Source organism: Camelus bactrianus, chromosome 22 (assembly GCF_048773025.1).
Source record: "Camelus bactrianus isolate YW-2024 breed Bactrian camel chromosome 22, ASM4877302v1, whole genome shotgun sequence".
Classification (NCBI taxonomy): domain Eukaryota; kingdom Metazoa; phylum Chordata; class Mammalia; order Artiodactyla; family Camelidae; genus Camelus; species Camelus bactrianus.
In genome coordinates this window covers 28611473-28639364 of record NC_133560.1, presented here as the reverse complement: position 1 = coordinate 28639364, position 27892 = coordinate 28611473, and the positions used below count along the sequence as shown (strand labels likewise).

Here is a 27892-nt window from a genome sequence, read left to right as displayed (position 1 = left end):
TTTTAAAAATGATGGAAGGGTTTGTTTTTGTACTTTTGTCTAGTGGAATATTTAAATTTCAGTGGCTATTAAAAAAAAAATCCCATTTTTGGAGATCTAATGGTGTGAGGAACTGCTTGGAAGCTAACATCATGTTCTAAAATCTGGACATGAGACTCTTAAGAAATCTGGTTTTTAACAAGCGCTGTCCGCGCAGGAGGACAGCTGCGTAGCTGCCGCTCCTCCTGCTCGCCCGGTGAGACGGCCTCATTGCATCAGACACTGAGCTGACCTCTGGTCCACTTGACCCAGGCCTCTGTGCCCTTTGTCGAGACAGACCTGCCGGCCCAGCCCATGTTTGTGCGCCTCCTCAGGGTTTTTTTGTTGTTTGGGTTTTTTTTTTTTATATAGGGGGAGTGTAATAGGTTTATTTATTTTTAAAGGAGGCACTGGGGTTGAACCCAGGACCTCATGCATGCTAAGCACGTGTTCTACCACTGAGCTACACCCTCCCTGCTCCTCATTTTCCCTGATGGCATTTTCCCCACGTCTTGTTAGTGTCCTGTGGCTCCAGTAACAAAATACCACAAACTGGGGTGGTTTAAAGCAACAGGAATTTATTCTTGCCTAAGTCTGGAGGCCCAGAGTCTGAAATCAGGGTGTCGCAGGGCCATGCTCTGTCTGAAACCTCTAGGGGTGGGCCCTTCCTGGATGTCCCTTGGCTTGTAGATGCAACACTCCAGCCTCTGTGCTGGCACCTTCTCGGGCCCTGCCCCCGTGTCCTTCTCAGTTTCCCTTTTCTTAGAAGGACAGCAGTCATTGGACTTAGAGCCCCCCTAATCCACCGTGACTGCCTCTGAATCTGACTCCATCCGCAAGCACCCTCTTCCCAAAGAAGGTCCCAGTCATGGGGTCTAGAGGCGGAGACTCAGCCCTGTGTCGCGGGGATGCAGTCCCACCCACAGTGCTGGGCCTGGCTCTCCCTGCAGGGCGCTGGCTCTGAACTGCAGTGCTCCCATCAACGACCGCAAAGGGGCCGAGGCCAAGGACTGGAGGGCGGGGAAGCCGGTCCGGGTGGTGCGCAACGTCAAGGGCCGCAAGCACAGCAAGTACGCCCCAGCCGAGGGCAACCGGTACGACGGCATCTACAAGGTTAGCAGCCCCCATCCCCCCTCGCCCGCCCACCCCCCAGGCCCCCAGATCCCCAGGTCACTGTTGGCCACACTCCTGCAGGTGGTGCGGTACTGGCCCGAGAAGGGGAAGTCCGGCTTCCTGGTGTGGCGCTTCCTCCTGCGCAGGGATGATGTCGAGCCTGGACCCTGGACCAAGGAGGGCAAGGACCGGATCAAGAAGCTGGGGCTGACCATGCAGGTGCGTCCTGGCCGGCCGCGCGGCTCCCCCGGCCCAGCCAGCAGATCGTGGCTGGAGCCAGCCCTGGGCCTGCCTTCTCGACACCTGCTTGGGGTTTTCCTGTCTTGAAAAATTTCCAGGCTCCGGGCAGGTGGCACCTTGCTGGCCGTACCATCCACATTTTTAGTCAGTGAATACCAGGGAGTGGCAGCTCATCTTTGCATCTGTGGTTTTAGAGCTGAGAGCCACTTTCTTATCAGAGCCGCGTTAGAGGAGCTTATCTGAAATCTGGAGTCCACTGTCCTCTCTCGGCCAGTCCCCCTCCCTTTCTCTCCCGTCTCTCTCCCCTCTCTGCTCCTCACCCCTCCCGCTCCAAAAACAGCAGAAACAAACCAATAAAACTGGTCTAGATATAGACTACAGGGAGGTCTAAAAGTGAACATAAGGTGGCAGGATCTCCCGGGGCAGTCACTCACTGCCGAGAGCTACGGAATCCTCCATCTCCCAGAGTTCCCCCAGTGCATGCGGAGTGCGGCTCTTTTGCACCATAATTATGGTGTTTGCTGTTCATTTTGGTGAGCTGCTCTATAGTGATAAGTCGTGGTGGGACTATTTAAGGAATCTTAATTGCTGTTGAGAGTCACATCGCACCTACCCCCTGGGGAGGGCCACAGCCAGTTGTCTTTCGAACCCATTGTTGGTCCTACAAGGAATTTCAGAAGCCGAGGAACTGGGGAGAGAACCAGCCACGGGTCGTGGGGACTGTCAGTGTTTGGTGGGAAAAGGGTTTTTATTTAGGACTTAAGTCTTCATTGCAAGTTAGTGTTGGTAGAAAAGCTTGAAGGTTTCCTGAGGAGAAACACTGGAGAGTTAGATGGGATTGTAGGTGCCTTGGAAATGGGGTTCTAATCAGGTCATGCCTGTTGGGATGTTGAGGAGCCCAGGATCCATCAAAATCTGGTTGGCGAGCCAAGGCCTGGGGCCAGTTGTTGGTCAGTGAAGTTTTCTGGGGGCCCAGCCATGGCCACTCATTCCCACAGGGGCTGGGCCTGCTTTTGTCCCCACAGAGCCCGAAATTTTTAGTGCCTGGCCTCTGGCTGGAGAAGTTTGCCTACTTCTCCCAGAAATAGAAAAGACAATAAGAGCATCTTACTTGCTGGCTCTGACACGGAGCATCCGATGTGTGTCATCTCATGCCGGGCAGGCTGACCATCTGCTTTCCCGCGGGGGTCCAGCTTTGAGTCTGGAGGCTCTGAGCCGAGGCTGAGTGAGGCCGGAGCCTAGGTCTCTGGGGCCAGGCGGGGGCCGGGGAGGGTGACGTCCTGTCTTCTCCCCCGTAGTACCCAGAAGGCTACCTGGAGGCCCTTGCCCGGAGGCAGAAGGAAAAGGAGAACAACAAGAAGGCGGCCCCGGAGGAGGAGGAGGAGGAGGTGGAGGAGGAGGAGGAAGGCTTCACGTCCCCCAGGAAGGGCAAGCGGAAGAGCAAGTCAGCCGGTGGGTGTCTCCTCGAGCTGGGGGGCCGTCCTCGCCGGGACCCCCACCCCCACCCTTACCCGCTCCGCTCTTCCCAGGAGGCAGCCGGGCCAGCAGCGGGTCCTTGCGAGAGACGCCCAAGAAGACCAGGGTGGAGCCCTACAGCCTCACCAGCCAGCAGAGCAGCCTCATCAAGGAGGACAAGAGCAACACGAAGCTGTGGACCGAGATCCTGAAGTCGCTCAAGGACGGGCCGGTGAGCCCCCGCCCCACCGGGCCACCTCCTTTCTGGGGTGACAGACCTGACCCTCTGCGCTCAGAGTGCGCAGCTCAGGGCACGAAGCACGTGTGCACTGTTCTGTGCCATCCGTCCCCAGAGCATTCCATCTTCCCAAACTGAAACTCCGTCCCCGCCTCCACCATCTACTTTTCTCTTTTCGAGTCTGATTCCTCTAGGGACCTCCTGTGAGTGGGATCACACAGTATTTGCCCTTCTGTGACTGGCTTATTTCACTGAACGCCATGTCCTCAGAGTATGTGCATGTTGTAGCAGGTGTCAGAATCTCCTTCTTTTTTAAAGCTTAGCGATACTCCACCACGTGGATGGACGACGTTTGTTCATTTGTCATCTGTCAGTGGACACTTGGGTTGCTTCCACCCTTTGGCTGCTATGAATGGTGCTGCTCTGAACACAGGGGTGCAGTTATCTCTTTGTGACCCCACTTTCAGTTCTCTTGGGTATCAACCCAGAACTGGGATTGCTGGGTCACAGGGTCATTCTGGGTTCAAATCTTTGAGGAACTGCCAAACCAGGGGTGTCTTTTTCAACACTCCTGCCTTAGTGGGGTGAGTGACGTTGATGGGTCCCTGCAGGTGAGTGGCTTGGTGTTCTCTGGCCGCTGCCCCTGCCTGGTGGGGACCAGCTCTCCTGGGCTCACTGTCAAGGTCAAACCCAAACTGTATGAGCTGTGGACAAGGTGTCTGTCACTGCTAAAGTCCTTCTGGACTTTACCTCCTGATCACCCCATTGCAGGGCTTCTGCCCTTATGTGTATCTCTGCCTCGAGTACCTTCCCCCACAGCCCTCCGGGCTCAGTCTTCCTCCTGCATGAAATCACCGTGGCTGCCCTAACAAGTGAGCCTTTAGGGGCTAAAATCCAGGTGTGAGCAGGGCTGGTCCCTCCTGAGTCTTCGGGGAGAATCAGGTCCTGCCTTTTCCAGCTTCTAGAGGCGCCCTATCCCTGGCTCGCGGCCCCTCCCTCCATCCTCACCGCCAGCAGTGCAGCATCTCATCTCCCATCTCTGACTCTGACCTCCTGCCTCCCTCTGATAAGGACTCTGTGAGGACACTGGGTCCCCCAGGTGGCCCAGGGTCACCCCCATCCCAGGGGCCTTAACTGAATCCCACTTGCAGAGTTCCCCCTTCCCCATGAGGTGAGGCATTCACAGGTCCCAGGGTTTGGACGAGGGTGTCTTGGGAGGCTGGTTCTCGTCCCCACGTCCTTTTGTTCTGTTAATGGGCCACCTCCCCCGTGGAACCCTCTGGCCGCCTGCCTTCTGGGGCAGCCGCTCCCTGGCTCGCTGCTGTCTCGCCCCCAGCGCTGCGGCGACGTTGGTCTTTCGCTTGCTTGCTCTTTGGCCTTCCGCACTGAGCCCCGCGCTCCACAAGGGCGGTCTTTCTCTGTCTCATCCAGCGCTGGACCCTGGGGACTGAGTGGCAGGCAGGCGGCACTGTTGCGGGGCTGAGCTCCGCGCCCGAGAGACTCCCTGATAGAGCGCGGTCCTAAACTGGACCCTGGCTGCGCTCCACCGGCGCCAGGGCCTAAGATGGGGTCACAGCCGCTCCTGCCTCCTGGGGTGGGGGTGGGAGGATGAAACTCAGGCCCTGGGTGGGGGCTGAGCAGGGGATCTGGGGATTCCAGCCTGGCTGTTCATTCCAGGGAACTGAGCCTTTGCTGATCTCACGCACCCTCTCCTCTGGTTCCAGAAATTCCTGAGTAAAGTGGAAGAAACGTTCCTGTGTATTTGCTGCCAGGAGCTGGTGTTCCGCCCTATCACGACCATATGTCAGCATAACGTGTGCAAGGTGAGGGGCGCAGCCCGGGGGTGGGGCGGGCGGTCCTGGGAAGGGGCTCTGCCTCTGCCGCTGCTGTGGGTCCTCCTGCCCCTGGCCCTCCGAGGGGCCCAGGGTCTGTTTTTGGGCGGCCTCGTCTACAGTTGCCTCCCAGCCTTTATCACAGGCTCCCATAACCCCACTCCCCTCCCTCCCTGTTCTCTGGAATCGACCACAAACTTCATGCCCGGCCCCTGCCCTGAACTTCCAGCCACACCAGCCCTCTGCTGTGCTCTCAACAGGCTAGTGCCTGCCTTCTTTGGGGGCCGCTTGCTGGCCCTCCCTTCCCTCTGGAATGCTTGCCCCAACCTCTTATATATGCGTGAGCCCAGGTGAGAGAAAATGGCTGTTATCCTGACCTGGGATCTGATCACAATAAATGAAGCAGACTGTGGGCTGGGCTGGAGAGGTGTGAGGCGTTTATCCCCTAGAGGAGCAGGGAGGTGGGCTTCCTGGTGGAGGTGGCAATTAACCTGCTCCCTGAGGGGGGCCTTGGGGCAGCCTACCAGGCAGGCAGAATGGCATGTGCAGAAGCCTGGATGGGTGGGCACCTTGGGTGATGGAGCTGGAACAGTATGATTACATCTGATGCTTTTGAAAGTGGGATTGGGAGGGTCTCAGACTGGGCCAGATGAGGTCTGCCCCTGAGTGGTGCCGATGGGGGCCGGATCATTCTGTTGTGGGGGTGCCCTGGACGCTGAGGTTCTGAGCAGCGAGCGTCCTTGGCCCCACATACTTGGTCCCGGGGGTCCCTCCAGTTGGGAAGCGCGTCTGGGTGCGTGATTTCTTTCTGGTCTTCTGGCCAGAGTCGGTCAGTAGGAACTTACGGGTAGGCAGGCAGGCCATTTAGAAGGGACTGTGCCTGCCTCCCAGTCACCCTGGGTCTCTGAGCTGTTCTCTCCTTGGGGCTGTCTCAGTCCAGGATGTCAGGCCAGTTGTCAGACCAGAGAACATGAAGACCTGGGTGGCCACGGTCAGGCCCTTCACTCTAGTGCCATGTGGTCTGACCGAGGCCTGTGTGTCTGGGAGAGATGCCCCTGCATGCCTGAGGCTGTGTGGGGTCCGAGGGGGGGCCCAGACATGGCGGAGCGGGGTGAGGGCATGTCAGCGGTCTGGGTTTAACTTCCCCTCTGCCCTTTCTGGCCTTGAGACCTTGGGAAGCCACATAGCCATGCTAAGCCCTGTGGCCCCAGTGGAAGGGGGCATCACGGCACCTTTCTGGCCGGTGTCTGGCTCCAGGCGACTGCTGAGGCACCCCAGGCTGGTGGAAGCAGAGCTGCGGGGCGCACAGGAAGTCAGGCCCGCGGGCTCTGGATGTGGGCCAGGTGGCCCAGGGAGCCACTCGTACCTGTCGCTGGGGCGCTGATGCTGTGCTGGAGGGAGAGGCCACTGGCACGAGCGCGTCTGTGCCGCCTGTCCTCACGCCTGCTGTGCCCGCTCCGACAGGCTCAGTGTCGGGCTGTGGGGAAACGGCTTTGGCCCTCCACCCTGATGTCCCAGCACTCGATCTTGTTTTTACTCTGTGAGAGTATTTTTATTGTGGTAAGATCCACAGCATACGGTTTACTGTTCTGTTTGTAAAAATGCAGCTCAGGGGCATTAAGCACATTCACACTGCTGTGCAACCATCCCCACCACCATCTCCAGAACTTAGAACTTCCATGTTCCCAAACTGAAACTCTGTCCCCATGAAACACTGACTCCCCATCCCCTCCCCCAGCCCCGGCCCCACCGTCTACTTCCTGTCTGTGGATTTGACTCCTGCAGGGACCTCCTGTGAGTGGACTCAGACAGTATTTGTCCTTCTGTGTCTGACTTCTCTCCCTGAGTGTCATGTTCAGGGTTCATCTGCGTTGTAGCGTGTATCGGAATCCCCTTCCTTTGGAAGGCTCAGTCACCTTGCAGCCTGTGGGTGGACCCCACTGTGCTTACCCGTCATCTGTGGGTGGCCTCTTGGGGCGTTTCCTCCCACCTTTTGCCCATTGTCAATCAGGCAGCTGTCCAGAGCCTGATTTGGAACCTGAATCTTGGTGTGTTGTGCAGAGAGAACTACCTTTTGTCTCTGGAATCAAGCTATAGACTTTATATTGGAAAAAGAATGCAGGAGTTTTTAAAAACAGGAAATAGAAGCTGCAGCCCAGTGGCGGCGGTGGCAACGTGCTGTGGCATCAGCAGGTGTTCGCCGACTTGGCGTTGTCTCTCGCAGGTCTCCTGGCGCCGTCTTTCAGATGTGCTCACGTGTGCAGGTGCCCGCGACCTGTGTGCGTTGTTTCCGGCCGTGTGGCTGGCGTCTTCCCTGCTGCTCTGGCTGGGGAGTCGGCTCTCCTGGGCCGTCCACCTTGAAGCTTTGAAGCTCTGTCTCCACCTGGCTCTCTTCCCCCGGCATTACTCAGTTGAGAACCGGGTTTGAACCCAGAATCTAGCTCAGCATCAGAACTCCCTCCTGCCTTTCCCCCATCTTGTCATGGACACATCTGTACAGAGCATCTAAGCTTGGTGCCGGGAGAGCCAGCTAGACAGCCCCTGATCGCAGGGCACACCTGGCCTATCACACACAAGTACCTTAGTCCACAGGGTGATTCCAGAAGGCAGACAGGGTGCAGTGAGAGGAGTGGCTGCGGCGGGGCCATCTGATATTCCAGGGGTGCCGGGGAAGGGTCCTCTGAGCAGGGAACTTGAGCCAAAGCATGAGTGACAAGAGCCAGGGGACAGACCTGTCGGGTGTTGTGACCTGCAAGTGTGGACGCCTAGCGGCCAGGATCAGACGGGGCAGCTGGGCTGGGGATGGGCAGCGAGTGGTCAAAAGGAAGACTGAGGGTCAGAAGGGACCTCTGGACCCCGTGAGCAGTCAGGCATCACGCCCGACTCCGTCCTGGGGGCAGTGTGGGGCAGGAGCGCTTACCACCGGCCCGCTTTCTGCAGGATTGCCTGGACAGATCCTTCAAGGCCCAGGTGTTCAGCTGCCCGGCCTGCCGCTATGACCTGGGCCGGAGCTATGCCATGCAGGTGAACCAGCCGCTGCAGGCGGCCCTCAACGCGCTCTTCCCGGGCTACGGCAACGGACGGTGATGCTCAAGCACTTCTCGCCGGGCGTTTTTAAAAAAATGTATCAGAGGGGTCTTTGGCCCCCATTTTGTTTTTAGTGGGCTTAACTTAAACATGTAGTTTTTCTTCCACTCCCTAAAAAGCCTCGTCTTCCCGGTTTTGTTTTGTTTTGTTTTGTTTTGTTTTAATCTATAAATTTTCAGGAATTTGTATTATGCCTCAAAGGAAGAAACTTGGACTTCTCAGTGTTTTTATCTTGGTTTTATAAAAAGTACAAAGCCTGCAATTTTATCAGCCAAAAAGGAAAACAAAGAACTCACATTTTTTTCTTCTGAGGATGGAATTAGAAACGACTTGGCGTGAAGGCTGCTGAAGTTGCCAGCGTCAAGGTCTTAGACGTTCCTGCCCCGCTGCTGCCTAGAACAATCTTCCCAAGGTTGGTGGGTTTGGCCCCGAAGGTGAAATTTCGTCGCCTAGAACCCAGCAAGGTGGTATCTGGCGGTGGCCCTGGGGGTGGTGTGGCCCCGCCAGGAAACTGGAAAAGCAGAGAAGGCCAGTCGGGACCCAGTTGGAACTCCCCTCCAAGCCATCCCCCGGTGCTCTGCTCCTGCGTCCCGGTCCCTACCGAGCGCACAGGCCCCCGGCCGCCCGGGCTGAGAGTCGGGGCCACACCGAAGCTACCTCCACTAGACTCTCTGCTCCTCCATCTGGACGCCACGGAAGCAAACGCATGGGGCCACATTCAAGTGCCTTTGGTTCCTCCTTACTTTTCAGACGTGGGGCTCTTTTTCTTAGCACTGAATCGTCGACAATGCCAACCAGATTCTAAAACTGTGGTCCGCCAGCGCCTCCCTGGGGGCCCCGGGGGTGTGAGTGGGGACCGTCTGAGTTTTGTCGATCCTTGAAATTGAATTTTCAACCCACCAATTGGGAATTACAAGAGGGACTTTTTTTTTTTAATAAACACTTTTTTGAAATGAATTTTTTTTGTAGTTACTGTATATGTACCAAGAAATCTAATAACTTAGGGTTTGGTTGTATTTTTGAGGGGGGGAGTTTTGTATTTTTTGGAATTTGTTAATTTTCTTAACTTTACCAAAGTTTGCAGCTTATACCTCAACAGAACAGGGATATTTTAAATCACACAACTGCAGGCAGACAGGAACAATACTGTTTTAAAGGTGTCTCTTTCCCCTCGTTCTTAGGTTGTTAATGTATTAGGAAGAAACCGCAAAATCCTGTGTAGGCTTTTTCTAAGAAGTTCAATATTTTCTGTCCAGATTTTAGATTCTCAGAATAAATGCCTTTTACAGATGGATTTGGTTGTGTCTTCTATTTGCAAATCGCTCTGTAACCTACTGTATTACTACTAGTAGGCTGCTGCTGCTACTGGCCGTTTCTACAGCTATTCATTCATTTTCTCTTCACAAAAACTGTAGGAAACAGGCTAGGCAGGTAGCATCATCCCCGGTTTGCAGATGAGAAAACTGAGGCCCAAGAGGTCACAGTGACATGCGGGGGGTCTAACCTTTGTCCTTTCCCAGGGTCAGCGACCTACAGCAGAGGGGCCGAACCGGACCTTCCAGCTTGGAACCAGAGGTCACTGTCACCAAGGTGGGCGGCACTGTCCCCATTAACATTTGAAAAAAGTCAGGCTGTGGTGGTCCCCCACCGGGAGACCGGCTCTGCCACCAGTGGGCACCAGCAGCCTGTCTCATCATCCAGGGAGCTGCTTGACCCTGGGGGGCTCTCTGCAGGGGGGTGGAGATGGGGGTACATGGGGGTATGGGGACTGATGACCTGAAATGCTATTTCCAGTAGCAGTCAGAGGCCAAGGATGAGGCAAGTTGGAAAATCAACTCCAGGGAAGGTAATCATGCTGAATTCTGCAAATGCAATTCTTTACCCCTGGTTACTGGTTCCTTTTATTGATGGTTAGGTAATGATGTGGGCAGATCTGATTTAATAAACAACAAAGTTCAGTGTGTTTTGGACCTTCAGATGTGTCAGGTGTATCCTTGAAAACATTATGCTAAGGGGAAGAGGGCAGTCACAAAGGATCATATATTATGTGACCTCATGAAATGCCACACACAGGTATCTCTAGGGACAAAGATCAGTAATGCTTAGGACTGGGGAGGGGGAGGGAAGTGAGCTAAAGGGTGCAGGGTTCCTTTTGGGGGCGATGAAAACGTTTGAAATTTGGTGGTGGTTGGTGATTGTACACTTCGGGGGAATTGTACAATAGACAAACTATACCTCAAAAAAAAAATACTGAGTTTGAACATGGAATAAAAATGGGGATAATTGCATAGATGCCCAGCTATGAGGAGCAATCTCCATAAATGTCCCCAGGCGGGCCCTACGCAGGGGCAGGACACATGAGGGGTCTTCATTGTTGAGATAGTGGAGTTTAACTTTTCACATAAAAGTTAAGAGTGATGTCATTGTTAAACATTAGCCAAACCCAGAAAAATATGTGTATGTGACCCTGTTATGCAGAAATAATCACAATGTAACTATATTAATTTCCTGGTAGACTTGGTAGCTTTTTTAATAACACTTATTGAGATACATTGCACATGCTATGACACCCATTTAAAGTATACAGTTCGGGACGGGAGGGTATATAGCTCAGGGGTGGAGTGAGTGTTTAGCATGCACAAAGTGCTGGGTTCAATCTCCAATACCTCCATCAAAAAGAGATGGAAATTATATAAAAGATACATGAAAAGGTGTACAGTTCAGTGGTTTTTACTACATTAACACAGTTGTGCAATCATCAATTATCTAGTTCCAGAATTTAATCATCTCCAAAATAAGCCTGGTCCCCATTAGTAGTCACTTCTCACCTCTCCTTCAGCCCCTGGCAGCCATTCATCCACTTTCTGTCTCTGGATTTGCCTGTTCCTAGCCGTTTCATATAAATAAATTCATATAGCACATGGTCTTTTGTGTCTGGTTCTCTAACTGATCATGAAGCTTTCAAGGTTCATCCATGTTGTAGGGAGTGTCAGTTCTTCACTCCTTTTCTTGGCTGAGTAATATTCCACAGGGTGGATGGACTACCTTTTCAAACCTACCTGGTTGATTTTTTTTTAACATAAAACTTTTTTCCTCCTCTCCCTCCACCCCATGTTATAAAATGGACCCATAATCCCTTTAGAACATCTGGAGGCTGGAAAGAAAAAGCCAAAACATATAATCCTGTCCCCCAGAGGAGCAACATTTTCAGGCTTTATTTGTACATGTGTGTTGATACTGCAGTATTCAACCTCAGAACAACCCTGTGATAGAGGTTTTATTTATTTTTATTTATTGTGTATAATCAGTTTATAGTGTGTCAATTTCTGGTATGTAGTATCATGTTTCAGTCATACACATTCATATATTCCTTTTCACATTTTTCATTATAGGTTACTACAAGATACTTAATATAGTTCTTTGTGCTGTACAGTAGATTTTTGTTGTTTATTTTATATACAGTAGTTAGTATATCTGCAAATTTCAAACTCCCAATTTATCCCTTCCCACCCTGGTAACTGTAAGTTTGTTTTGTATATGAGTCTTTCTATCTTGTAAGTAAGTTCCTTTGTGTCTTTTTAGATTAAACATCTAAGTGATATCATATGGTATCTTTTTTTCTCGTTCTGGCTTCACTTAGAATGACGATCTCCAGGCCCATCCATGTTGCAGCAAATGCCATTATTTTATTCTTTTTTTCTGGCTGAGTAATACATATCTCACAACTTCTTTACTGTGATAGAGTTTTGACTCAGCCATTTGCAGTTGAGAAACTGAGGCATTAGACACACCCAGTGGCTTAACTTGAGGACATGCCAAAGCCAGGGTAAATCTACATTTATGTACACTTTTCCATATGTTTACTTCATATGCAAATTTAAAGAACATTAGGATAGTGGTGTCTTTACTGTCCTGGGCCTGTTTTTCTTCAGTTCATTTATGGGGTAGTTGCTTTGTCTACCATCTTGGTAAACAACCACCTGAGCTGCGGGCCGGTATACGTATATTTACATGTCTGTGCTCATAAAAGTGAATATATTGCACTTGTGTATCTAGCCATGTATGCTTGGCGTGAGATGGAATATTAGAATCCTTCTCCCAAATATATTTCTAAAAATTTTATTTTTAGGTACTTTTCCCTCCCTTACTCTCTTATGCATCAGACTAGCCCATCAGCGGGAGCTGGAGGGAAGTTTTTGTCAAGCAGGGGACGTTTCTCAGCTCCACACCTTGCCCATCCCGGGAAGGTGAAGGCCAGTTAGAAATGAGCCGGCCTTGGGTCATCTGAAGGCCAGTGCCAGAGGTCCTCCTGGCCTTATTTAGGGAGAGATGCCGGTGATTCCCAGCCCCAGCCCTTTGTGAAGTCTGCACCTGTCTGCAGAGACTTGAAAACTAGGACGATTAAGGGAGTTTTTCCCAAGAGAATTTGTCCATGTGAAAGTTCTGAGAGTGTGTCCTTCCTGCTTTGCATAGGACACCTTTTAATTAAATGGCAGTGATTATAATTTTTCTCTCCTTTTTTTTCCCCTCTTTAAAATTTTCATTTTCTTATTTTGCTGGGGGGAGGTAATCAGGTTGATTGATTGATTTTTAATGGAGGTATTGGGGACTGAACCCTGGACCTCTTCTGTGCGTGCTAGGCACACACTGTACCAGGCCCTCCCCCTAGTTTTGTTTTCTGACATTTTATTATGAAGACTTTCAAACAGAAACGTTGAAAGAACTGTATGGTGAACCCTTATATATCCTTACCGTCTGGATTCTACAATTGTTAAGTTTCTTACAGCCAGCATTTAAAAAAGTCCCCCACTAAGCAAACTTGGAAAGCTGACAACCTATTTAGGTCCCCCAGTTAAAAAAAATCCCCCCCCCCATAGTCTGTGAAATCCAAATACCTGGAATTCACTGTTTTACAGGGTAAACTAGGGAGTAGGAAAAAAAGGCTCGGGGTGGGAAGATCCTTCATGATTGCACTCCTAACGCTGCATTCCTGCTCCCAGATTACATTTTGTCTTTCCCACTGGTCAGGGAGTTCCTTGGGAGCAGATGCTGTTTCCTATTTTTTAAGTTAAATTTTAATTGCACGAGGACTATCTGAATATGGCCCATGAGGATGTAAAACAGCCTAGAACAAATTCAAGTCTTTACCAACTACCCTTTTTACCAACGTGGATCTCTCCCCCATCACCTCAGAGATTTAGCTTTCTCCGTTTGGGGATTGCCACAGGTGCGAGCTCTTAGAAACCACACCACATCTGGTGCTGTGTGTTCGGTTCCATACATATTGTTCAGAATTCTGGAGCATTCTGGAGTTCTCCACGTGACTTGTAGGGGATCATTCCATAACAGTACATGTAGATCCACCTCCTTTGTAATTGCTACATAGTTAAAAGTATTCTAGAGTATCCCGCTGCTACAAGCTACTAATCTAATCTATCCATGGATATTCAGAGCAAAATATTGGACACAATTGTGTACAGCAGCTCCGGAGACTTTCTCCTGCAGGTAACCTCCAGGAACAGCACATGTACAGTGTAGATACACTTACCACGTCGTTAGAAAACGTCCAATGGCCCGATTTACACACTTGCCCTCGAATTGGGTGTGTGCCCACCCTACTGCCTGAAGTGCAGTGTGGCGGGCAATTAATAATCTTGTTGTTGATAATGGTAAACCTTAATTAAATGCTCACTTGGAGAAGTCACAGGGGCAAACGCTTTATGGACCTCCTCCCACTTGATTCCTGCAAACTTTCCAGGAGAGGGGCAGACAATGAGGGGTTGTATCATCGTCAAATTCATTTCACGGGGAAACTGAGGCCCAGCGAGGTTACTTTCCTGGAGGCCAACCACAGTGAGGCGTGTGGGCCCAGCTGAGCTTCGAACCTATGTCAGGAGGCACCAACTCCTCGCCTCCCTTACGTTTTACGGAACTCGGAGGTCACCTAACTTTATCCGAAAGACCTTATGCCTTTGCAAAGTTTTGTCGATTGTGATGGAAATGAACTTGTTTTTTGGGGGTCGGAGGGGAGGCAGGGATGCTTGCTGCTTGATTTTAATTTCTTTTTTTTTTTTTTAACATTTTTTATTGATTTATAATCATTTTACAATGTTGTGTCAAATTCCAGTGTGCTTGATTTTAATTTCTTCAGTTCTCAGTCCTCCTCATTTGCAAATTAAGTTGCGTTGGAAACCTATTTCCTAACACTGGACTTCGCAAATTGGAGAACGCTGCGCCCCAATTCCGGCTCTGGGTCTCGAACCCCTTCTTCGCTCCTCCCCGGCGCGATGCTGAAGTTGTGCTGGGTCTCACGTACTCAGAAGCCGCCTGATAACCGGGGCGGGGCCCGGGCCGTGATTGGCACCCGCCCCAGCCAGTCCGCTCCTGGGGCTGACCCCGTGAGCCAATAGTCTCTTGCCCCCGTGCGGTCGTTGGGCGGTCCCCGAGGCGCCCTTGTCAATCCGAGACCCAGCGCCGTCGGGTTGGTGAGGCCTCTTGGCTGGCGTGCGCAGCCTGCAATGAGAACTGAGCCGGTCACCGGGCACGTGGGTGGGTACCGGCGTGTCCCGGCCGGCCGGCCAATGGCAAGGCGAGGCCGTCCCCTGCGCCCGCCCAATCGAGGAGCGCGGGGGGCGGGCCGTGCGGTGTTGATGGGGCTGGCGGAGGGGAGGGGCGGAGCTGTCAGCGGCAGCCAATGGGTGCACGGGCGTGGGCTCGGGGGCCAATGGCAGCCGGGGTGGGGCTGGCGCGCAGCCTTATAAGCCCCGCCCGGGGCGCTCGCGGAGGGCTCGGCCGCCAGCGACCGAGCGGGGCCCGGCCCGAGCGGGGCCTCGGGGTGCGACGCCGAGGGCGCGAGAGCGCGCGCCGCTGCTTCGGACCGGGCCGCGCGCGCCGCCTCAGGTGAGCCCGCGGGGAGACGGCTGCCGCGTCCGAGCGCGGGCCCCGCCGCCGCTGCCGCCGCCGCCGCCGCCGCCCCCGCGCCGCACCCGGGGCTTCGGGCGGCGGGCGCCCGGGACTCGAGGCCCAGGCCTCTGGCGCGGCCTGCTCGGGCCGCGGCCGCAGCGCTTTGTCCCGGCCCGCGAGGCGGTTGGGGGCGTTAACCGCCCGGCCCCGGGCTCCCGCCGGGCCTCGGGCGGGGGCGGCGCGGCCGGACAATGGCGGGGCCGGGGGCGGGAGGCGGGGGCGGCCTGCCCGGGCCAGGGGCGCGCGGGGGCTGGGTCGGGGCGTCCCCGCCGGCCCCGCACAAAAGATGACAGCGTGGGTGGCCCGGCCCGGCTGGCCCTGCCTGGCGGGGCCCTCCTCTTCTACTGTTCATAACAATCCTAATAATTAAAAAAAATAATAGAGAGAGAGCTGCCAGGCCCTGGATGAAACCCGCCTGCATTTTCGGCCCTTTGGGCACCGGTGGGGTTAACGGGGCGCTTCCCAGTGGTGTCCCCCGAAATGTCCATCATTGCATCCCCCCTGCTCCAGTCAACCTGCCTGGCCGTCTCGGCTTCCAAACTATCCCCCAATTTCCCTGAGTCCCCCTAAAATAATCATGCAGTCTGGATTTTTTATTTTAAAAAATGTATCCAGTTGCTATGCACATCGCAGCCTCCAGACGCGTACCCCCGTACCTTCCCCTACATCTGATCGCCATCTCGAAACCCCCCTTCTCTGTAGAAATAAATCGTGGAGTTGCTCCCGCAGAGCCCCCTGGGACTGTCCCATCGGACCTCGTGGGAGCTAGGGGACAGATTCATTCTGAAAGGGACCTGCCCCAGATCTATAAGGGCCTGGGTCTCCACCCAGTGGGCGCAATGACACCAGGTGGAAGGGGGTGCAGGTCCACTGGGCCACGGTGGAGGGTTTTACAGGGGATTTTTTCCCCCTGGGGGCGAGGGAGACCTGGACTGCACCTTAGTGTGTCCCATCTGTTTGGTTGGAGGAGGATGGTTTTGTTTTAATAATTCAGGTGCACCTGGGGAACTGTTTCCCGAGTTATGAAACTAGTGAGAAGGTGGTTCTGTTCAGTGGAGCCCAACGATCCCGTAATATGCAAAGACTGCCTTTTTCCATGTGTTTCTGTCAGTGGTAGTTACTCCGCCAGCTCCTTTGAGTCCCAGTGGGTGCTGGCACTGTCTTAGGGTCTGAGGATACCTGCCCCACCCCTCTTCCTCCACAGCCATTTGTGTGGCTGTCCCATGGCTGGAGAAAGCCCCTAAAATGGGCTCATTACATGATTCCTGTGGGCTTTCCTTGCTGCCGTGCAAGGGCTGATGATTCCCTTAATTCTCAAATAATAGCTGCCTTATGAGGCATTGGGGTTTGTCAACTCACTGGTCAGCCTTTTCTCGCCACTCTTGCAAAAGCAGTGGGCAGCCCCTGTCATCTTTGCCGTTTGCTTTTTGAAACCCTGAAGGACTGAGTGTAGAAAGTCTGAAGTCAACTTGTGATTATCTGGGTGGAGGGTTTCTGAAACTCGCTGGCCCTCTTTCTGTGTTTCTGATTGGATGCTTGGCAAATCTCGATGCTCCCCATTTGTGCCGGGGGCACCGCCACGGTCAGATTGCCCTGCCCTGGGGGAGGTCACCACTGGGAGCAGAGCGGAGGTGCAGTTGCATAAATGCTCCCAGGTTTTGCAGTGATTCTAGCAGATACCCGGTCACGCGCCGCATATGCATGTGTGCATGTGCACGTGTACCCTTGTGTGTGTGTGTGTGTGTGTGTGTGTGTGTGTGTGTGTGTGTGTGTGGTTGTTGAGAGGAAATGTATGCAGGTCTTAGTAGCAATTGATCTTACATTTTCTAATCCTTGGCACTTTGGGGAGTGGGCTACTAAGGAGATGTTAAATACTAGAGCTTAAATGTATGATTGGTCATGCACGACCCCGCCCCGCCTTTGTTGTATTTTTCTATCTTCTAGAAAAGACCCTTCCCCTGTCCCTCTGGAGCACTGGGGCCCTCCATGCCCCCTCCCACCCTGGCCGCTCAGCTATACTTGACCCCTTATTTCTCCGCCTCCTCCGCGGGTTTCTGGTCCCTGCTCTCCTGTGCCCCGCCTCTTCCCCTGCGGGCTGGTGCCTCAGCCCTGGGGAGCCCATCTGTTCCTTGGTTCCATCTGACACTCACCTGGCCTGGGAACGCGGGGTTTTGAGCCCTGGGGCATGTTGTGGGGAGTCCCTAACTTCAGGGGGCTTTGGGTCTAGTGGGGGAAGGGGAGAGATGGGTGTCCCGAGGTGTGGGCACGGTGGTGTGGAGCCCACAGCCCTCGGGGGCCCGGCTCAGGGAGTGGACAGGACTGGCTGAGAGTGGTGACCGAGGCGTGGGCAGACTCAGCTCTCTTCCTGGCATCTGGAAGTCTGGTGGCCAGGTTCAGGGCTGTATGACCTTGGGCCAGTCACTTGCTGAAGAACAAAGCCAAGGAAGGGGGGTGGTGTCACTAAACCTTCCCAAGCCTGCTGGGCAGGGGTGGGGGGAGAAGAGAAAATGAAATGCTGGCAGACTACACAACCGCCAGGGCCCTGCAGAGCCGTGAGGTCAGGAGCCAGCCTCTCCATCAGCGGTGGCGTGGCAGCGGGACTCCTGGCTGTGCTCCAAAGACCTGCCCCCGGGCTGCTCGGTTGGGCCTCCCCGCCCCGGCTCTTACCCTTGCCCCTCCCTGGTGCCTCCGCTTCTGGCTGAGGACACTGGACGGCAGAGGAGGGGGCTGCATCTGACCCTAGATTCCATTCTGACCAGTGTTCTTGGCGGTGGCCCTGGACTCCTGTCCTCTCCGTTCCCCACAGTCTGAAAGGCCTGGGTTCAAATACCTTGTCTGGGGCAGGTCCCTTCATGATTCTGGGCCTCCCTTTCCTTGTCTGTAAAATGGGTATAATAAGAGCCATCCTCCGTCATTGAGGGGATCAAAGGGGATGGAAATCACTGAAGTGCTTCAGGTGGTTCCAGGGTGCCCTGTTCCCAGGGCTGACTTGTTCCTGCTGGGAAGCTGCCTGCCTCTGGCCGGGCCCCTCCTGGCTCTGTCCCCTCCACATTCAGGGCTGGGTCTTTCTCTAGGGGTGGCTGTCCCAGGCAGGTTAGGGTGTTGAGCAGCATCCCTGGCCCCACCCCCTTGATGCCGGGAGCATCTCCCCCAGCTGTGACAACTGTAGTGTCCCCAGTCATCGCCCACTATCCCCTGAGGTGTGATGGTTGCCCCCAGGTGACACTCTCTTACTTCACCTTTATCCCCACAGCAGCCTGATATTTGGCCATGACCCTGATCTACCTCAAGTTCCGGGTTCCTTTGTCCCCTTCCTCCCCGCCCCCCATTGAAAAGGGAGGGGCTTGTATTTGCAAACTGTGTCCGGCCTGACTGTCCAGGTCCTTCTGACTCTGCCTGTCCCCTGGAGGAGAGGGGCTTGCCTGCAGACACACCCACTAAAGGCCGGCCAGGCATGGGGTCTTCCCCAGCCCCCGCAGGGTCCCCATCCAGGCTTTGACACCTTCCTGGGATCTGAAAGTGTGGTGGGCAGGTGTGGGGCCGTGTGACCTTGGCCTGTCAGTTGGCTTTAAGAATCCTTTTCAAGTCGACTCCGAGGTGACTCATTCCTGGGATCTTCACCTCCTCCAGAACAATGATGTCCCCTTCATGCGACTGCTAATATGCTAGCTGCCGCGCGTTTACACAATAAAGTCAGTTTACAGTGCTTAAACAAGTTTTGTACCATCTCAAGACTAAGGCCTGAGCAGATCCATGACTCGGTTTTGTGGCTGGCTGGATGGTTTCTGAGTTCACTCCCTCCTTTGACTTGGCCTGTGCTCGGAGCAGCTCATTGGTTTGATAAGGCGTACGGGCTAGTCTGTCACTTTTCACTCCTGCTCCCTCAGGGGGCTTTTAAAAAACGGTCTTCCTTTGCTCATGACCTTCCAGTGGCTTCCCAGTATCCTTGGGAAAAGTTGCAGATCCTTCCCGTGGCCGTGGCCTCCCTGTTTTGTCCTCTGAGGCACTCTCCCCTCCCCCTGCCCTACCTCTCCCTCCTTCTGTTCCTGCTCCTTTCAGTTGAAACCATTTTACCTGCCTACTCATCCCCATCTCAGGGCCTTTGCACATGCTGTTCTCTCTGCCAGAATGCCTTCAGGTTCCCTACCCAGTTGTCTGCTTGTCATTCAGGTCTTGGCTCAGAGAGGCCATCCCTGACCATGTTGCTAAATTCACCCTTCCATCCACCCTCTCTACCCACCTTGCCTTTTCTTCTCCGTTCTTCACTACCAGAAATGTATATTAATCTGTTTATGTATTTATTGTCTGTCTCATCCACTAGGGCAGAAGCTTTTCCTATAAAGGCTTTAGAGAGTAACTGTTTTTGGCTTCGCACGCCAGAGGGTCTCTGTCCCAACCACTCTGCTCTGCTGTTGTAATACAGAAGTACAGAAACAAACGAGTGTGCCTGTGTTCCGATAAAACTTTATTTATGGGCGCAGAAATGTAAATTTCACATACTGATGAACTATCTTCCTTCTTTTGATTTTTTTTTCCCCACGCAACCATTACAAACCGTCAAAACCATTTTGAGCTTGTGGGACATACAAAAACAGGTGGCCAGCTGGATTTGACCTGTGGGGCATAGTTTGGGGACACCCACCCTGGAGTACAAGGTCCCCACTGTGGGAATGATGTCTGTGTTGGTTGATGCGTGTATCCCACACCTGGGGCAGTTCCTGCACCCAGTGGTTGTTCAGTAAGCATTCACGTGGTGAATGAATAAACTTTCATCTTTCCTACCTGAAAGCATGTAGAATCATACTCTTTTATTTTAAAAAACAGGTCTTGGGTTGTTTTGAGGAAATTTCAAGTGCAGGGAATAGAAGAAAATGTTATGATCCCATCCACCAAAACAATCTGAAAACTGAGAAGAAAAAAGTCAGTGTCAACAGGGGCAGATGCTTCACGGTTGGCGATGCCCAACCTTTCGTGACTCCCTCTTTGTGTCACACCCCGCCAGGCATCAGGAGATTGGGAGGGAGTGTTCTGGGGCCAAAGAGTCTGTTTTGACCCAGCAGAAGCTGAGGTTTCAAAGGAAGACACTATTTCCTAATCGTTGTGTTTTGTAAGTGTCCACCCCATCCTCTTTACCAATACCAGAGCCCCTCAGGAGGGACTGCGTCACCCTGGGAGGAGCTTTCTGCATCCACCCAGCCGCTGGCCTGCACGGGAACCTCATGACAGGGTGGCTTCCGTGGATGTGAGAGTCGAGCTTGCAGGGCGAGTGGACTGTGGGACGGCCTGTGTGGCGTTGGGGATGCTGCCGGCAGCCTGTCCTTGGCCTTGCTTCCCCGATGTGACTTTTGGGAGGGGAGACTGATGAGTGGTTTCCGAGTCCAGCAGATCTTTAGCGTCTTAGGTTTGGGTCTGTCCCAGGAACGTTCTGACTTGTCAGGGAAGCATCCTGTTAATTTATGGTCCTGCCTGCTCCGGCTGATTGAAGTAAACAATCTGGAGAGTGTTACTCAGAGCTTCGTGGCTTTCCAAAGTGACTGTCCTTTTTCTTTCTTTCTTTCTTTTTGGTATGTTCCTGTCTTTCTCTGCCTCTCATCTCTCCCTTCCTTCTTCCTTCCTTCCCCATTTTTCCTTTCTCATCCCACCTCCATGGCTTCTGTGGGCTTGAGGGCACTGATGAAAAGTTTGCATTGCCGCCTTTGCCCCATGGGCGGCCCAGGGCTCTGGCAGTGGTCGTTGGAGCCGTGAAGAGCTCTGGGCCTCGAGTGTTTGTTCAGCGGACAAATAATAAGACGCAGAAGGTGAAGCCCCAAGAGCTGTCGCACCCCAGTGGGTCCCTGGGTGCAGAGTAGAACCGTAGCTAACGTCAGTTTGGCCCCGGGTGCCGGCACTAGAGATCACGGTTCCTTTTCTCACACAAGTCTGCCCGGCCAGCCATGAAGAGGTGACCTGGGGGCGGGCTCGCAGGACATGTCCCAGACCCACTTCTGTCCCATGTTTGTGGTGGGACCCAAGCGATGGCACCTTCTGGGCAGGTCGGGCAGAGGTGGGCTGGCTTTGGTGGTTTTGTGGCTGCTTGCCCCGGTCTTGGGGAAGAGAACACGGAGAGAGGTGATTTGTGGAAGATGAGCTGGCAGTGGATTGAGAATTGCGCTTTGTGCACGGATCCTGGAGGCCTCCTTTGAGCTGGAGCCAGCCCTGAGGCCGCCAGCAGGTGCAGTGACAGCCGGCAACAGGGACATGCCGGGGGTCCCCTGCACCACAAGTCAGGTGGAGAGGGGCTGCGTGCTCGGCTGGAGTGCGGGACCCCGGCTGGGTTGCCGGACTGGCTGCTCTTCCCTCCTCTCTCCTTGAAAACCCCATCCATTGGAAAAGTCGGCCTGCGCAGGCGGGCTCCCTGTCTCGGGTCGGGAATTGCGTGGATCTGATTCTCTTGGTCACGAGTCTGGAGAGAGCGTCTCCATCTCACAGGCGAGTGAAGCCCCTGGGATTTAAAGTCCTGATTCACGGCTTCATTCCAGCTCCTTCCTGCAAGGAAGAGGAGGGAGTCAGTGGAGAAAGTGCGTTCTCTGACACCCTTTTGGGAAAGAAGGCGCCTTGTTTCTCTGCCTCTGGGGCGCAGAGTGTGGAAGCCATAGGGTGGTCCTGGCTGCCTGGGCCTGGCCGAGCTGAGCCTGTTCTGACCTGGAGGCTAAGGGGCAGAGTCCTCATTGGCAGGTGGGCGCGGTCAGCTCCAGGCTGACCAGGGTAGGGAGCGTGGGCAGAGTGGCCTCTGCGGATGCCCAAGCTGTGCCGTCCGCCAGCCTGAGGCAAAGATACAAAATCGAAAACCAAGGCAGGCTTTCACGAGGCTCTTAGCCTGGTAGTCAGTGGCTTGTAGTCGCCACTGGGCCTGGCTTTACAGCCCTGGTTTGTCAAGCATGTCTGCTGTTACCCAGCTGGGAGTGATAGTCACTGTGCAGCCTGGGTGTGTGTGACCAGGCGCCCAGGGGTCTAGGGAGCCGTGTCTCCTGCCCGCGGGGCTCACGGGCCACGGTGGAGCACGGAGCAGGGCTCCTGAGAGCAGCAGGGACGGCAGGGGCCGGGGGAGCAGAACCACCGAGACAGAGGCAAACCCAGCTTATGGGTACCCAGGGCCGGGCAGTGCTTACTGGCTCAGGTGGTGGCCAGAAGGCGACAGAACTGTTGTCACGGGTGAGGTGAGCAGCAGGCAGAGGAAATGGGATATTTACAGGGGACACTCGGAGCCCTGGCCTGGGAGACCCACCCGGAGGAGGCAAGGGAAGCCAGGGGAAGCCCCCACCTGTGTCTTGGGCATCTTTGGGCACCTTCCCCCTGCCACACCTGGCTCCGAGGGGTTAAGGGGAGTGGGCAGCAGCTCTGCCGTCGAGGAGCGTAGCGTCTGGTCAGCAAGGAAAGACCGGACTTGTTGAAGTTGCGGGGGAGCCACGGGCAGCTGCCTAGCGATTGGCTGTGGTCAGACCCCGGGTTTCCTAGGGCAGCCCCTCTTAGAACACTTCTGTCCTGCCTTTTAAGAGTATATTTTTAATTGAAATATTTACACCATAAAATTTATCCTTTTCAAGGGGACAATTCAGTGGTTTTTAGAACATTTACCAAGTCATGCAACTAGCACCTCTGAAAATTCCAGACCATTTCCATCACCCCAAAAGGAGGCCCCATAACGTGTTCAACAGTCACTCCCCATCCCCCCGCCTCCTCGGCAACCACGAGTCCACTCTCTGTCTCTGTGGGTTTGCCTGTTTCGGACGTTTTGCAGAATGGAGTCACACACTGTGTGGCCTTTTGTGTCTGGCTTCCCTCACTGAGCACCGTGCTCTCAGGGTCCATCCCTGAAGTAGCGAGTGTCAGCACGCTGCTCCTCTTCGTGGCTGACTCACAGCCCCGTGTGTGGATGGATGTGTTGTGTGCCCACTTCCTGCTGTGGGCTCCTAGTAGTCTCCTTTTCCTGCCCCTTCTCTTCCCAGGCTGTCTCAGAGTTCCAGAACTCCAGGGCTGCAGCATGCAGAATGCTCACCCAGCTGGCCCCCGCGGCAGAGGCAGCACAAAAACCCTTTTTGGGGCTACATCTTGGGGGCTGGGGGTGGAGGGGTCAGGGTCAGGGATGATCAGCCTGTTGGGCGCACTGCCCCGGCTCAGCTGCAGGAGGTGCTCAGGCTGCCCTTTAGGTGCGCAGGTTCTGGACGCCAGCGTTCAGTGGTGAGCCTCTCCTCTCCTCTCTCTTCCCCCAGCTGGAGCTGGGCAGGGTCCACGCCGGGTAGGCGGTGTAGGCCCAGCCTCGCCTAGTGGGTCCCTTGCAGGACCTTCCTGTGCAGGCTCGGGGCTTGTGCGCGTCCGCTCCATGGAGCAGCGTGGCCCCGGCCCTGCCACTCTGGCTCGTCTGTTTCCGTGTGTTCTCCTTCTGGGGGGCAGACTGGGGCCTCCTTGCCCCAGAGTCCACCACGGCCTGGGCCAGAAAGGGGCGTCCTGGTTCCTGCCTGCCTCCCTAATGGGCTGGGCCTGGCCCATCCCAAGCAGGCTCCCGAGAGCTTCACGTGGCTTGGGATTAGAGTACACGTGACCCCTTTTCCAAGACCCCCCCACCCCGCGTGTCCGGCTGGCAGGTTTGAACATGAGCTGCCTCTTGGGCCACTTCCCTTCACAGGTCTGCCTGGCCCCAGCCCCGATAGTGTTGTGGGTTGTGTCTTAGAAGGCAGCCATGTAGTCCCCCAGACCCCGTGAAGCCCACCAGCCACCGAGCAGAGTCCTGCAGGTACGCTGTGGGTCCTGCCCAAGTACCCCCACCCCCTCAGTGGATAAAGAGGTGCTCCCTTGCCCACCAGGGGAGGTGCCGTCACCACAGTGCTGTCTGGGGACGGTGAAGGTGTGGGTGGGGGGTGGCTTCGTAGCAGCGCACAGCTCAGCTGTGTTGCTGGTGTCTTCCTGTGAGGACAGTGACATGTGTAAGAGACTTGCTGTCCCTCCCGGCAGAGGATATGGGAGACCCGGGGGGTCCCAAGTGCCAGGGAGAGGTCTGTGGGAGACACATGTGGACACTAATGAAATGTCACCTGGTGAGACGTTGGGTTCTGTTCAGCGCCCCATGCCGGGCACCAAAATGAACTGCAGCAGATCCAGGACCTGAATGTGAGACCGAAAGGTCAAACCTGCAGAAGGAAACAGGTCAAAGTGTAAACGGCCGGCTTTCCTGAGGCAGCGCTACCCATTAAGGATGCAGAGCAAGCCCCACGTGTCCATTAGTGTTTTCTAGAAGGTAAAAAGAAGCAGGTGAAGGTAATTTGAATAATATATTTTACTGAACCCAGTATTTCCTAAATGTTACCGTTTCAACATGTAACAATTATAAAAACTGTCAGTGAAATATTTTCCATTCCTTCTATGGTGACATCCTGTGTACATTTCACTCCTGGCGCTGGCCCTGGGTGGGGTGAGCTGAGCACTGTGATGGGGTCGGGGGTGCTGTAAATGGGGGTGCTTGGTGCTCAGGAAGGCTGCCCCCCCCCCCCCAATTCCCACCTGCCTGCCCAGCCCAGGAGAATGTCAGATCTGTTAGCCTCTAGCTGGGGAGATGAGACAGACCAGCATAAACCATCTGGGGCCACGCTGAGGGCAAGTAAGGAGGACGAGGTCCATCTTGTTGGGATGCAGCTGATGGAGAGCCACTGGGGGCCCTGGGGAGGCCCCAAGGCTTTTGTGGAGGTGGTGGGAGTTGAGCTGGTAGGTGGCAGGGGAGGAGGCTGTGAGTTGGCTCAGACAGGACAGGACAGCTGACAGGTCCTGAAGGGACCTGTGTTTGAGGTGCCGTGGGGAAGTGGGAACAGATTGATGGCCCCACTCGTGAGCTTCTGTGGCTGAGCCAGCCTGGCCTGCAGGGCTGCCGCTGGCTCAGGGCTGTTGGCTGGAGGGCCAGCCCCAGTGGGTTGGGAGGCAGTGACCGTGGCCCTTATCCTTCCTGTGGACCCATGTCTGCACGTCTCTCATCTTTAGTAGGAGCTCAGAACCTTGTCCTGGCCATGAGGGCTAATGATCGGTCCTGTGGCTGAACCCAGGGTGGTGCATTTGTGGCATGGATGCTGGCCGTCCGGTGGTGCTCTGAACATGGGACTCGAGATGTTTCCGTGAAGGGAGTGGCAGGAACTTGGGGTGCTTCTTTGGCCATAGGAAAGCCCAGGAGAGACTCGCATACAAGCATAGTTTTGAAATAACATCCCACAGCGACATGGTCTTAAATGGCCTGAGGGCTCCAGGTGGGCTGGCCGGGGGCTTGGCCAATGGAGACTGGTACCCACACACTTGGCCTGTCTGGGTTCAGGTCCTGCCTCTGCTGGGTGTGTGTCCTTATCTCCAAAATGGGGATGACAGCGGTGGTCTCTGCTTCAAGGATGGGTAAGATTAACTGAGTCAATCCGTGAAGGTCCCTTAGTGAAACAGTCCCCACCCTGGGGCAGCTCTGTCCCCAAGGGACACTGAGCAGTACCTCGGGCGCCTGTGGTGGTCACGACTGGAGGTGCTCCTGGCATCAAGTGGGTGGGGCGGGGGTGCCGCGACTTCTCCCGTGCCCCTGCGGCTGGGGAGAGCTTTCAGAGGTGACAGGGGCAGCCTTCCTCTAGGCTTCTGTCTTTCCTTGACTGTGAAGGAAGGTGTTGCAACAGGAGTTTCTAAAATCACTTTCCATTCCAGGATAGCCCACGGTTTTGACGCTGCTGTTCCACATTTGTGCTGGGAAAGAGGTTAAGGAACAATCGAGGTTGTTAGAAGGCACCTTGTTCTCCTGCTCCTGGAGCCTCTTTATTTTAAAGGGGCGGGTCAGAGGGTTTGGCTAGGGTTTTATGGACCGGGAAGTCGGCGGTGGGGCGTTCCTGGGGACAACTGGACTGGAGGTGGCCAGGCCAGAGCTCACAGCCCCACTGCCTGTTCCACATGCCTCATCTGGGATCCTCCAGGGACTTGGGGTTTTCTGTGAGCCACCTGCCCAAGGACTGTGGTCCTGGGGTGAGCGGTGCCCCAGGCCCTCACCAGGGCTCTGGTGGGTCAGTGGAGTTCACATATCGGCTCCAGGTTGGGGAGAAGGATTGGGTTTGGCACCTTTGGTGTGGCCGCCAGGACTCAGGGGACCAGGTGCTGCTGCCTTGGGTTTCGGCACCTGCTTTTGGCCCAGGTCTCCCTTATTCATTAATTTGGCCTTTAGCCAAAAGAAGGTCTGAAAACTTTGGATTGACCAAGCCGCAGTGGCTGTTTTCCTAAGAAGCCTCCTAGAGGGGTATTCACTGTAAAAATAATTTATCTTCCTGGAGTAAAACTCAGCAGTTACTGCAAGGCAAAACCACAACAGTGGAGGCTGCCCGTGGCCCGTGGCGAGGTGCTGACGTGTCCGCGGCAGCGTGGGGCCTGTGGGGGTCTGTGTCCCCCGGGGTCCAGCGATCGACTTGGGGGTGGTGGGACGTCCTCCTGTCCATGAGGGGCTGATGTGGTAGTTAGGGAGTCAAGGACCCCATGGGGACTGGTGATGTGGCCCCATGACTGACAGGCAGCAGTCCTGTCACACAGCTGGGCACCCGGGAGGGTGGGACCTCAGTGTGGTCAGGATCAGTCAAGGGCGAGGGAGTGCACTGCTAAGTGACTTGTCCCCCATGCCCTGCCCAGGGGAGAGCCTGAACCCCACCCTCCCCTTCGTCTGTTTGTACCATCTGCTGAGAATGTTCGTCCCCCAGACCCTTGGTTCTGTCTGAGCCTCACCGGGCTCGGGGCACAGCCTATGATCTTGGATCCAAGTTTTTTAAAATGTATATTTGTATTTATTTATTTTCTTTTGTGGAGATAATTAGGTTTACTTATTTATTTATTTGTTTTTGACGGGGGGTGCTGGGGATTGAACCCAGGACCTCACGCGTGCTGGGCAGGCGCTCTACCACTGAGCTCTACCCTCCCGCTCAGATGCTGTTTTTGACACTGTCACTCTTCAAGGCGGAGCTTGGACAGCCCCATGCCTCTTGATGGTCTGTGTTGTGAAAACACTTGGGCAGCTCTGGCTGCCCCTCTGGCTGTTGTGTCGGGAAGGACGTAAGATGAGGTGTGCGTTGTCCTGCCGGTAGACCGTCCTGAAGGATACCTGCACAGCGGGGTGGGGAAGGCACTTGTTAGTGGCCTCCGTTGTGCTGGTTCCCTTTGTTTCGTTTTGAAACCTTTATTTATTATGGGAATTTGAACACACACGCAAAGGTAGACAGAATAGGATAAAGAACCCCATGTACTCATCACCCAGTCCCAAATCATCAACCTAAATGGCAGTCTCCCCTCCAGTCCATGATGAAATATCCCCCATGTTGTTTTCAAAAACGTTTTGTTTGGGGGCGAGGGTAGAGCTCAGTGGTGGAGTGTGTACTTGGCATGCATGAAGTCCTAGGTTCAATCCCCAGCACCTCCATTAAAATAAATAAATAAATAAACCTAATTAACTCCCCCCCAAAACCCCCACAAAAACAAACAAAAAGTTAGCAAAAACATCTTGTTTTTAAGCAATTGCAGACTCCTAAGAAGTGGCAAAAATAGTACAGACAGATGCCACGTACTCTTGCCTCAATGGTGACATTTTACATAACCAGAGTCCACTATCAAAACTAGGAAATTGACGTTGGCACGATACATTACAGGCCGTAACTCACATTTCACTGCTTTTAGCACACGCTCATTTTTTGGTGTGTCTGTGTGACATCCCCTGCATAGACTTGTATAAGCACCATCACAGTCAGGATACAGAGCTGTCCTGCCAACTCAAATGAACTCCCTCTTGCTCTGCCTTTAGAGTGCCCCTTACCTACCCCACCTCAGCCCCAGGCGCCTGCTAATCTGTTCTCATCTCTATAAACTCATCATTTTGAGAGTGTTAGGGAACCACATATAACCACTTGGGGATTGATTTTTTTCACTT

General features: G+C 54.3%; 2 protein-coding genes across 8 annotated transcripts in view; both read left to right on the top strand.

The window, feature by feature from the left end:
• UHRF1 (ubiquitin like with PHD and ring finger domains 1) overlaps positions 1-9277 on the top strand; it is a 30279-nt gene extending 21002 nt beyond the window's left edge. For all 5 annotated transcript variants that reach the window (XM_074351031.1, XM_074351033.1, XM_074351028.1 and 2 more), the window contains 6 exons: positions 969-1131; positions 1213-1350; positions 2670-2823; positions 2901-3058; positions 4789-4887; positions 7837-9277. In XM_074351031.1, the coding sequence (XP_074207132.1) occupies positions 969-1131; positions 1213-1350; positions 2670-2823; positions 2901-3058; positions 4789-4887; positions 7837-7983 (859 nt within the window). In that variant the 3' untranslated portion in view covers positions 7984-9277. The remainder of the gene's footprint in view (positions 1-968; positions 1132-1212; positions 1351-2669; positions 2824-2900; positions 3059-4788; positions 4888-7836) is intronic.
• Positions 9278-14736: 5459 nt separating this feature from the next.
• Positions 14737-27892, top strand: part of KDM4B (lysine demethylase 4B) — a 122422-nt gene continuing 109266 nt past the window's right edge. For 2 of the 3 annotated variants that reach the window (XM_074351027.1, XM_074351025.1), the window contains exon 1: positions 14737-14883. The gene's annotated coding sequence lies outside the window, so the exon portion shown is untranslated. The remainder of the gene's footprint in view (positions 14884-27892) is intronic. The other variant, XM_074351026.1, reaches the window with a different exon arrangement.